The sequence below is a fragment of the Zeus faber genome (assembly GCF_960531495.2).
Source record: "Zeus faber genome assembly, chromosome: 20".
Taxonomy (NCBI): Eukaryota; Metazoa; Chordata; class Actinopteri; order Zeiformes; family Zeidae; genus Zeus; species Zeus faber.
In genome coordinates, this window is record NC_137207.1 from 6,046,236 (window position 1) to 6,058,436 (window position 12,201).

General features: G+C 43.0%; 1 protein-coding gene across 1 annotated transcript in view; it reads right to left on the reverse strand.

The window, feature by feature from the left end:
* Nucleotides 1–12,201, reverse strand: part of grid2ipb (glutamate receptor, ionotropic, delta 2 (Grid2) interacting protein, b) — a gene marked incomplete at both ends in the record, with an annotated part of 37,282 nt that overhangs the window by 19,788 nt on the left and 5,293 nt on the right. Inside the window, 3 exons of the mRNA XM_080021870.1 lie at nt 658–727; nt 3,276–3,361; nt 6,246–6,548. Of these exons, the coding sequence (XP_079877996.1) occupies nt 658–727; nt 3,276–3,361; nt 6,246–6,548 (459 nt within the window). The remainder of the gene's footprint in view (nt 1–657; nt 728–3,275; nt 3,362–6,245; nt 6,549–12,201) is intronic.

A 12,201-nucleotide genomic window follows, 5' to 3' on the forward strand; every position in this document is an offset into this window, starting at 1 on the left:
CCCCCTTCTGACCCAGTCCCAGGTAGCTAATATTGAATTTTTTTTTTTTTAATCAAAGTTTTACATCTATTTCTTTTACTTATTATTTGCCCAGCCCTCCTACACGTGTTCTCCATCATCGGTGTTGGAAGGTGAAGCAGTTCTTTAGGTCTCACCTTGCGATTCCTAAAACAATATTTTATATTCTCCTCCTGTGGACACAATGCACTTCACCATAGCGTGTGCGCACATGTGAAAACACAATCCCCTCCCAGTGCCCACGCACCCAGTGCCCACGCACCCAGCGCACATGCCAAATACTGTACATCCATCCATTATCTATACCGCTTATCCTCATGGGGTCGCGGGGGGGCTGGAGCCAATCCCAGCTGTCATTGGGCGAGAGGCAGGGTACACCCTGGACAGGTCTATCACAGGGCCGACATACAGAGACAAACAACCATGCACGCTCACATTCACACCTACGTCATGCCAAATACATACAACAGGAAATTCTAAAATATGTATGAAATGAAATACATACGGATGGGAAATTAATTATGGAAAATGAATTATTTTCTACTTTTATAACCATCAAATAGATGAATCAGACTTGTTTTCCTTTACAAAAGTCCTGTTTGTGAATTGAGTTTCACATGTGGATCGGCACAGACAAACCTCATGTCCAGTCCATTGAGGAAGAGGATGCGATCGCCTGGTTTCAGACCACAGTCCTCAGCAGGGCTATCTGAAAGAGGGAGAGAAAGAGAGGGAGAGAAAGAGAGGGAGAGAGAGAGAGAGAGAGCGAGAGAGAGAGAGAGAGAGAGAGAGAGAGAGAGCGTTTTTAAAAACCTTTTTATTTAAGTCATGTAGTATTAAACTGTGATTCCAATGGTACAAGCACAAAAAAAAATTGTAAATTAATAAATAAAGGATTAAAAAAAAATGGAATTAAGTAAAGAATAAAGAGAGAGAGCTGACAAAGACGCTTGGACTGGTTAAACCTATTGAATTCATCATATGCATCTTTCACATTCTTGGCAACAATAATATATTTACTAAATATATAACTATATTTTATATTTTGTTTTCCAATACACAATATGTTTTAACTATTAAATGTTGAAACTTCCTTTCTGAAGATACAACTCGCATTATGTTTACTTCCCAAATTCTTTATTCCACTATGGAATGTGTAATTTTAATAACAAGCTTGAGAGGGGTACATTTCTAGTAATTGGATGGACAATAAAGAGACAATAAAGACACTAAAAAGACTAATAAAGAGAATATAGTTATTGCATAAAATATAGTTGACAGTGGTATTGGGGGGAAAAACACATACCCCTCTGACTGAATTCAGACCCCTACCATCACTAATGAATGGAAAAAAGGACAATTTTCGAAGACCATGGGCCAAGAGTGTCTGATACTGAAAAGAGATGAGCTCCACCACAAGTCCACAAGGTTACGTAACAACCTGAACCCCTGTGAATTCATCTAGTACAAAAACATTTCAACACCCCCCCGTCCTTCTGACACAGGGATATTGTATAACGATCTATTTGTTTGATTGTCGCGGCTATGGATCCGTGGAGGCACATTCACCGACCTCTTTACTGCCTGCTTCCTGCTCATCAATAAAGCATGCCGGGGCGAATCACGATGCAGACCGTGACATACGCCCACATCATTTCCATATCGGGCCCCACGCGGCCTGCCGGGGGTGAGTCAGCGCAGGCCCGCAATGGCACAGGGAGGGCCGTGGGCACAACGCCGTCGTCAGCAAACACTCCCTCGCACACACACCCTCGCACACACACCCTCACACACGCGCGAACGCTCGCATCACATTTCCCTCCTCTCAGCACCAAAACAACGGGGGCGTCTGTGCGTCCCCTGACGGAAGTTCTCTGCGACAAGCTCGGCGCTCAATATTTCACGGCTCTATTATTTATGGGTCCTCTTGATTGTTAATAGGGCGTCAGTCACAGGATTCATAAAGCTCAGCGAAGAAAAGTAATTTCGAGAACATAATTTTGCGACAATTCTCATCTCTTTCACTGCCTCATTCTACCTTTTACACACACGCCACTTTTATTATTATAAGTGAATACATCTGTGGCTGGATGCAGATCCCGTCTCCGTTAAAGTCACCAGCTTGGCAGTAGCTTGGTTTACCAGTCAAGAGTATGTGACACAAAAAATGTCAATTAAAGCGGCAATTTGCCAGCTGTGCCATTCTTATACCACTGGCGGTAATACCACGGTCAAAGCAGAACAACTACAGAGACACCACTAAGAAATGATTTCATCCCGGCGTTTCCGGCTGACAAACTCCCTGAGACAAACTCCCTGGCAACTTCTGTCGGCAGAAGTTGACTGCTATCTAAAATGCAATTGGAAAAATTTGCTGACAAAGTCTTTTTCAGACCATTTTCTGAGGTGGAAGACGTAGCAATTAACTGCTTGGTCAGTATTTTTGAGCCATAATATGAGTCGCCAATTACACCCCATTTTGTTTTTATCTTGCCCTGCTGTGTAACATGGTACAAGACAAAGCCATTGAAAATATGACCAGAGCTAACTTCTCTGATGACCGATGGAGAGATAAGATTAAAAAAACAACTTTATTAATACCTGTGGAGAATTTCAGGTGTCACAGCAGCAAAATAACAGTGCAAGTCAAGTAAGGGATAAGAATTAAGAACATGGCAACACAGAACCACCTTGCTGTGACATTTCTCTAACGAGGGCTAGAAAATTAAAAATTAAATCTTTCCAATGAAATTTAGTTTTTTTATTATTTTAAACCTACACCCCTTATATTTAAAAAGGTGCAATCAGTAATTTTGGACAACTAGGGACAAGGGACAGTTATGAACAACAGGTATTTCTGACCAAAAGCTAGACAGAGAATACAAATAGAGAGGCTATGCTTCATTGCTGCAAACCTTAATCCTTCATGAAATTGGAATTGTTTGTCGCCAAAACATTGAAAACGTTTTTCATACAAAACTCACTTTATGAGTTAGTCATTATGCAACAGCATCCTTACCACATTCACCAACAGAATGTTTTTTGTTTGTTTGTTTTTAAGGCATTGTCCTGACATCGACTTCAAATCAATGAGTCAGCTAACATCCACTTCCTAATGTGGACGTGGAACACACCTTCCAAACACGCCCCCCCCCCACACACACACACCAAAATACACTGGCTTCGCCCACAGTGCAGAGCACCCAGGTGCCCTGTCTAGGCCGAGGAGTTAGTATACAGAGGTGCATGTTGTGTACCTGGGATGACAGAGTCGATGCAGACAGGAGCGTGGCCACGCAGGGTGAAGCCAAAGCTCTTCTTGCCCCTATAGACACGGACAGTCCTGGGGGAGAGACACAGACACAAGGAGAATAAATATGTATAAGATCGATTTACCTACCATTAACCTCATATTTTTTTCTAAATTTATATTCATTTAATTTTAATTTGTAGACAATGGCTCCCACCATTTCACACACGTAAAAAAAAATGCTTTACTGTCATTGGGATAATCGATGTTGAGAGGTCTTTGGTTTTGGTTTTGCGACAGTGAAAAGGTATTTCAGCATTAAAAAAAACCCAAGAGAATTAAAGAATTAATTAAAGAATGCAGCATGTTTACCTATGTTTTATTACGTATACGCAAAAGTGAATTCTAGGATTTGGCAAGCGTCTTATAGGTACACTGGTTTCATCATGGTTTCTAAATGTAAAAAGAAAATTTGAAAGGACCTTGTATGTAGAAGCGTATTCAACCATCGACAAAAAAAGGCTGATTAAATAAATAGATAGATAGATAGATAGATAGATAGATAGATAGATAGATAGATAGATAGATAGATAGATAGATAGATAGATAGATAGATAGATAGATAGATAGATAGATAGATAGATAGATAGATAGATAGATAGATAGATAGATAGATAGATAGATAGATAGATAGATAGATAGATAGATAGATAGATAGATAGATAGATAGATAGATAGATAGATAGATAGATAGAGGAAACCCTCAACTTGGAAAAACCAGGCGCCGTAGAGATTTTAGGGGAACAGCGATGGCTCTGCTCTATTTCTCTGGAGGAGGGGTGCACCCTGGAACCTTCTACCGCGCATCAAAGGCAAGAGAGCGAGTGACCAAGAGAGGGAGAAAGAGAGAGAGAGAAGACTCAACATGTCGACGTTGCCATGGAAACTACTCAAGGGAACGCCAGCGTGAGATGTAAACACGAGAGGGCCACAGAAACAGGGGGGAGCATGCAAGTAACGTGTTCCTTGATAGCCCTACTGGTTGTTATGTAAGAAGCACTGAACACAGTTGGGGGGGCCGTGTGTGTGTGTGTGTGTGGGGGGGGGGCTAGTAGCACTAAATATCAAAGCTATGAAACTCAGCGATGGCAGTGGGGGAGGGGGGGTCATAATAAGGACACTTTGCTTGGTAATCGGGTAAATAATAATGATAACACACTTAAAAGGACTTCATTATTTATTCCCGTCAACTGATCGACTTCCAGCTGACTTCATACGTCACTCGCACTATAGTTATGTGAGTTGGTAATATCATTTGATACTGTTTTTGCTTACTACTCTTAAATCCAATCCTCACATTCTTTGATCTATGTTGTTTTTTTCATCCAGGTTTTTTCCCCCCCTAGGTGATAAGTAACAGTCCAATTGGGTTGATACTTGTGTTTGAGTCGACCAAAGTGTGTGCGGGTCCTGCCATGTTTAACTGTGCAGGCCTGTTTTGAATGGCACGTCAACGACGTATCCATTTATGTTTTCTTATTTCTATTCGTCTACGCTTTTATATGATGTCTTTTATTCCTTATGTGAAGCACCTTGAATTGCCTTTGCGTCAGAAATGTGCTATAAATATATACGCCTTTCCTTAAGTGGACATCCTTTGTATGTTTGAGAAAATTAGCACAACGCATCCATCTATTGATCTATCTACCTACCTATCAGTAACTAAGGAAACACAATGTTACACAATGTTTTTGCGCCCATGTGGCAGCGCTGCCAGCCCCCCTCATTATGATTGGCCACTTGTAGCAGTGAGGTAATCTCTTAAAGTACAATGAGCTGTCACCTACCTAAAAGGATAACACTTGACATATCCAGCTAGAGATCCAGATATGCATCAATGGGGATAACTGAGTAAGCAAGTGGGGGCTAGGAGATGGCACGGAAAACCTGGACTGGATCACAAATGGATGTAATGACCACTATGATTAAGGCGGCAGATTAGGCGTTGTCCGAGTGTACCGCGCATGTCGAAGTGCGGGTGTTCAGCGGAGCGGGAGTGGATTCCAACTCCAAGTTTTCATTGGACCGACACGTAATCAGTGTTATAGTGTGTGGGGGATTAGAGAGGGGGTTGAACAGTTCAGCCGATAGCACAAAGCCAGATTACCATGATGAATAGTTAATGATCCACAAACAGACGCGACAGTGCAAACCCACTGTCGCGTCTGTTTCAAGTGGATGGTAAAAAGGGTGTCTTACGGTTTTTAAAAATGACAAACCGGATCAAAGACGTGTTTAGGGTCGGTGGCTCTGAGACTGTTGAATGACTACGTCATGGGGGCAGTGGCTCAGGAGGTAGAGCGGGTCGTCTAGAAATTGGAAGATTGTCGGTTTGTTCCCCGGCTCCTCCTGGTAGCGTGCTGATGTGTCCTTGAGTAAGACACTTAACCCCCTTACCGCTCCCCAGGTGCCACTATATGGCAGCCCAATGCTCCTAGATCCATCAATTACTAGGAAGGGTAAAATGCAGAGAATTGTTGCCTCAGTACTTGTGCAATGACAATTAATTTAAACTGAAGCCACATGCAGGGCTATGACTGTATATGTTGCTTCTAACCAACATAAGGCTATATAGTGAAACATTTTTGCAAAAATATTACACTTTCTGGACTATCTCGGACTGATACCAAGGATGTACTGATACTGACATCAGGAGAATATCAATAAAATATCAGGCTGCAACAACATCTCATCTCATCTCATCTCACATTCAAAAATCTAACATATTTTAGAAAATCAACTTGACGTTCTGTTTTTTTGACACATAGAAGCATTTTTAGAAGTTTAGGGCTCAAAGTAGAGATAGCCATATCAGCAATGTAGAAGTGATCCCTCCATATGAATTACATAACAGAAATAAGAGAACATCTGAAAAGTTGAAACAAACCACAAGTCAGGAGGCTGACTAACTGCTCACCTCTGATTGGCTCCGGTGGCAGGATGCTGGGAGACACCTGAAATGGACTTCCTGGCTCCTCTGTCTCTGTCTCTGTCTCTGTCCCTGTCCCTGTCGCCCTCCCCTCTGCCTCCTGCCTCGCCGTCCCGGGGCACGGAGCTGGCCCGCTTGGAGGCGTGGTGGCGCTCAGGGTGGTCCTCGCTGCGGCTGCGACGCAGGCGGCCCTGCGGCTCGCTGATGCTCTTACTACGGCAGATGCGGTTGATCAGATTCTGGGAGACGGCCTGGTCGAAGCGCTGCCGGTGCTTTTTCGGAATGAAGATCCTGGCAAACATGGCGAGAAGGATCCGGCATGTGAGGAGGAAAGAAGGAAATAAAGGTGTTTGTTTTCGTTTTTTTCCCCTCTTTGTCAGTCTCTGAGTCAGAGAAAATTCTGCTCCTCGACACGATAATGAGATCGGCCAGCAAGGGAACTTGGGTCAGAGGGTCCGAGGAACCTGCTTGAGCGGTGGACGAAATCGAACATCCGGGATGCAGGAAAAAAAAAACCCAAAGAAAAACCTTATTTGTAACCGACAGGCTTCATCTGAAAGCCAACCGCATCCGACGGAATACAGAGGTGTCACCCAGCAAGTGTAAAGGGAGGAGAAAATGAAGAAAATGAAGGAGAGAACTTGTACGGTGAGATGGTGAGAGAGAGAGATGGAGCTTCGGTCCGGCAGCACTGGCTGCTCTGCGGAGAGTCTGGTTGCTGCAGCGTGAGGTGCGAGTGTGTGAACACAGCAACAGCAAAAGGTGTGGGAGTCAGTGAGAGAGCGAGAGCGGGATTGCTCCTCCGCTATCCTTCATCCCTCTCTCTCTCCATTTTATTCTTTATATCTCTCTATGTATCTCTGCGCTGATGCGTCCATTTTGCTCCGCATCTGTTTACGTCTGTTCTATTCCTTGTGTCTGTCGCCTGGATCTCTCTCTCATCTCGTCGCTCCTTCTCTTGTTGTTTTCTCATTTTCTCTCTTATCTGTCAATCTGTTCATTTCTCTTTCTCTTTCTCTCTCTCTCTCTCTCTCTCCAACTCGCACACACACACACACACACACACACACACACACACACACACACACACACACACACACACACACACGTCCTCACTTGATGTAAATGTCATTTCCGATCATTCCGAAAAGCGCAAAGTAAGGTTGTCGTCGTACTTTTTGCCCTTAACGATTTTGACCTTTAAAAATGTGAAATATTTTAACGACGCTACAGGAAGCCGACAACAGCAACAGTAAGAATAAATAAAGAAAAAAACAGTTTTGGATCCTACAGTGAGTGCTAGAATCCCACAATGTGTGATTCCCCGTGAAATCCTTTACTGTAATGGAAAAACAAGTCTTAAAAAGTCTGAATGTGTCTGTCTTTTGAAAGTCTTTTGGTGTATCCCTGCTATCTGCAGTCATAGTACTACTGTATGGCACTCTTTGAATAAGATTACCCACAAATGTGAGAAGATACATTAAAAGACGCGCGATTCGTAACTGAGACCAGAAACCAATGCTAAAATAGTAATCTGATGGCAGTTCATTCATGAGAAAACACTGATTGAAGGTTGTTGATATTGGTGAGTCATTTCCATTAAGACTCATTCTTACGACTGATTCATATCGTCATACATCTGTTTGGATAAGAGAGCAGATCGGATATTTAATGTATCAAGCCACATGGAGAAAAATTATGTATAACAAGGTTATACTGTATATGACATACAAGAACGCTATGTCCAAGTCTGCCATTACCGGCAACAAAATTAATTGGGTAAAAGTATGAGATGAAGTTTGATTCCTAAATGTCTGTTTGTGGCTCCCGGTGGTGAGTGCGGGCATAAAACATAATGTGCCATCTCTCCCTCGAGCCACGCTGCTCAATGCAATGGCTCATAACACAGAATTTAAAAAAACTGAAACAAAAAACACCTCATTCAAGAGCCATTGCCAAGAGTACAATACACCCACTCAAAAGCAGGCGTACAAAGCGCAGGTACACACGCACAGAAAGATACACACCGCACATATATAACAAGTGTATGGGGGCAGATATGCACACAAACCACCAACAAACTAAAAAAGGTGTATGCACAGGAACACAGGGCCAGCTTGGTAAAACAATAATAGAACCGCCCGCCATCTCGCTTCATCAAAGTTGAAAAAACAAAAAACCAACAGGTTGTTGCTTCGTCGGTTCATAGGTGTAAACAAAATCAAACATCCAATTAAAGCACAGCTAGGCTAGGTAGATTCATTGATTATGAGAAAGAGGTTTTATATCCACCTGTGAACAGCACCTAAACTCAAGAATGTTTTTGTTTTGTTTTTTGTTTGTTTTTTTTCTGGTTCCCTCCCACAAGCAGTCTGTTCTGACTGGTCGGTGTTTCCATCCTCCGAGCGGCTCTGCTGGCGATTCGGATGAATCAGCCCTCAACAGACGAGGCAAGAGTGTTCCAGAGCGCCTGGCGTGAAAAGCAACGGCGGTCAGGTAGCAACAAGGAGAGAATAACGGGAGAATGGAGAAGGAGGAGAGAGAGAAATAAAAACAAGCTGCTAAAATACTGCTGTTGTCAGAGGCAAATTACAAGGGGTGGAGGACAACTAAACAAGACTAAATAGCAGACAGGTATTACACAGGGATTTTGAGAAACGGGTTTTGAGAGCTGTGGAGAGAACGAGGAGACTTTATGAAGCAAGGATAAGTTCTGTGCAACGTGCGACAAATGCTCTTCTAATTATCCAGCGCCGCTTGACGATGCTACACAAGAGTCCCTGTTCAGCTGCTCTCGTTTGCTGACAATTTAGTTTAATTTCGAGGACAAAATGAGTTTAACATTTCTGTAAGTGGCAGAGATAAAAATAAATAAATTAATGAATGAATCTGAGGCACACGCACATAGGAAAAATAAGTCAAGATACATAAATAATCCAGACATCGCTTTAAACTTAATTATTAATTAATGAGCTCTCTTGAGCTTTTTTCTTGTTTTAGAACAAATCTCTGTGCCGTGGTCTTTACGGGGAGGTTCTTGCAAACGATACTCCTGGGTGCTTTCAAAAGATGACAGAGTGTGCTTTACACAAATTTGATTCCACCCCCACCCCCCTCCACCCCCACCCCCACCATAGCAGCATCCAGCCTCGAGCAAAGTGGCTATAATTTCATGGTGCAGACACTCAGCGTCACTGGAGATTCATATTAATTGTGCAATATGCATGCAAATGAAAACAAGAAACAAAAGACAATCCAACAACTTTTGTGCCTCCAATTAGTTTAAGAGAGCAGGCCTCACCTTTTTAAAACATTGCAACATTTTTGGATGCTGCGGCTGTCTCCGGCTTGTCCCAGAGTGTCTCTGATTTACATACACAATGTACATGCATAGTGGGATGAGCGGGCGTTGGACGGAGGCACATGCTGCGCACTCAGAGAATGTACCGTGCCTTTCAGTTCAATAAGGAAGTCGGTGGAGCTGCATAAATTTGGACTCGCTGCAGAGATGTGTGTGAGACAGCCAACACTCCTGCGGCTCCACGTTTTATCTATTCTTATTCGACGGCATTTAACTTTATTAAAAACGCATCTTGTCCGTCGATATCGGCCTTTATCTTCACACGTGTCCATGTGCCGTTTGCGTTGGGCAAGGACGCCTCGCATCATTGTTTTTGACGACGGCAAAACCCATCTGTTGGAACTGCCGCTTCATCACAAAATAAAGTTTTCTTACTAATTTGAGTGCTCCGATTTGGCCTCATTTGTAAAGACTGGCAATCTATATTTATCTGTGGGCGGGTAAGAGCATGAAGGGGAAGAGAGACAGAGAGAAAGAGAGAGATAAGATTTCTCAAAAGGGAGGAATGACAGGCAGCAATCTATATATGGGAGACCTCATTTCGGTTTCACTGTCCAGGTGTGGGCGTAGGACACGGTTGCTAGTTTGCACTGCATACTGGGAGTGGTGTAAAACGCATGCATATTATACTGTTACACAGCTATATTAAGTACCTCAGTGGGACTCTGAAGGATAAGGGCAGTGGAATTAGGGAATAACTGTATGATTAAATATGTGCTATTTAAGGTCACTTTGTCACTGGCCAGTGTCCAGGATTTGGTCAAAAGCAGACATTTTGCACGGGGTGTCCGTGAAAAACAAGGTCGGACTCATCTCACTTATCTTCCACTGTGAACACAATGGGGTCAGATGCAGTCGGTAAAAGCCACGCTGAGTGATCGCTAAGAATGAGATCAGTCAGAATGAGAAAAAAAAAAAAAAGCAAGAGAAACAATCAGGTATAGAGCTGGATTTCGCATATCAGCCCAGGCTGACTGCAGTTATGTGGAAAAGTAATGTTGAAAATGAAGAATATGCAGCATGACCAGATCGAGACATAACATCCAGTTATAAGACGACCTTTGCCTTTAATATTCGTATGTAGCTAAATTAAATGGAATCCAAAGATGGAAAAATATCTAGGAGGGTGATGTCAGCTTTGAATGTCACCCTTGGATGGTTGAATAGATGCATTTGAACTTTTATATCAGAAAACAGCAACCAGTGACACATCTAATTTCAGTGATACAGCCAACAGCAAGAGAACCCACAACAAAAAGACTTTTCCTCTATTGTGAGATGAAATATCTGGAATACACAAGACTCTATGTTGTTCAGGGTGACAACAAGATTAAAACGCTGGTGAAAGTTGTATTTTAAATGATTCTGTGCCAGAAGACTTCTTGATTTATATGACATATGAGAAGAATTAAGTTTGGTTTGATGTTTGTGTTGTTCAGTTGTGCACGCACGCACGCACGCACGCACGCACGCACGCACGCACGCACGCACACACGCACACACACACACACACTACAGGGTGAAAAGGGGTGCATCACTCATCCTGATCAAATGTAATATATCATTTATTTAGGACACAATAATCTTTACTTTGTTGCTGTGAGAAGTCCATCCAGTTATAATGAATCCAGTTAAATCGATTAACTGCCATGTTGATGCAGTTCAAATGAATGAATCACAATTTCAGAGTCATCCAGAATTAGAGCCGGAATCTAGAAAAAAAACCCAGCAAAAATGGGATACTTTCGCAAGTGTCTTGAACGCGCCACAGAAACCCTGAAGGAGTCCAATCTCTAACCCTGGAAGCGTTTGTACTCTCCCCATTTACTGACTTTCTCAGTCTACAATCACCATCCTTGAATTGCACTTTTATTCCAATCGGTCATCTCATTCCACAACGTCTGCTCAGTCATTTCTGTATGAATCAACACTCTGCGGTTTAAACATTAGAACCACAACTCAAAAACTAAGCAACGGAAACGTAGATACCGCACTTTTTTAACCATAATTCCCAGGGAATTCTCAAAGCGAGCGCCCCGTTAAATGAGACTGCATACAAACTGAGGGGGATAGCCTTTAATCCACACTTACCCCAAGCAGCTCATGCTTTCTCCTCAGTGGGAGAGTTCCTGCGTCCATCAAAACTGAGGTGCTGTAAAATTGGGTAAAATCTATTCTGCGTGAAGAATGCCAGATATTTAGCATTCTGCACGCCTTCCCCTGCGCTCGTCGCAGAGGGGTGATGGGAGAAACGAAGGGAGCTCTGTGCTAGAGGAAGGCTGGCTTCACCAAGTGTCAGGGGAAAGCCACTGCCACCAAACACAGAGCAGGGGAATGAACTGCAAGAGCTCACGGCGGAATAACGACCCGAAAATCTTTCACGGATAAACACACACACACACACACACACACACACACACACACACACACACACACACACACACACACACACACACACACACACACACACACACACACACACACACACACACACACACACACACACACACACACACACACAGATGCAGATGCAGAGAGAGACAAATTAGAGAGGGAATCCAAAGAGTGAGAGATTGTGTTGTA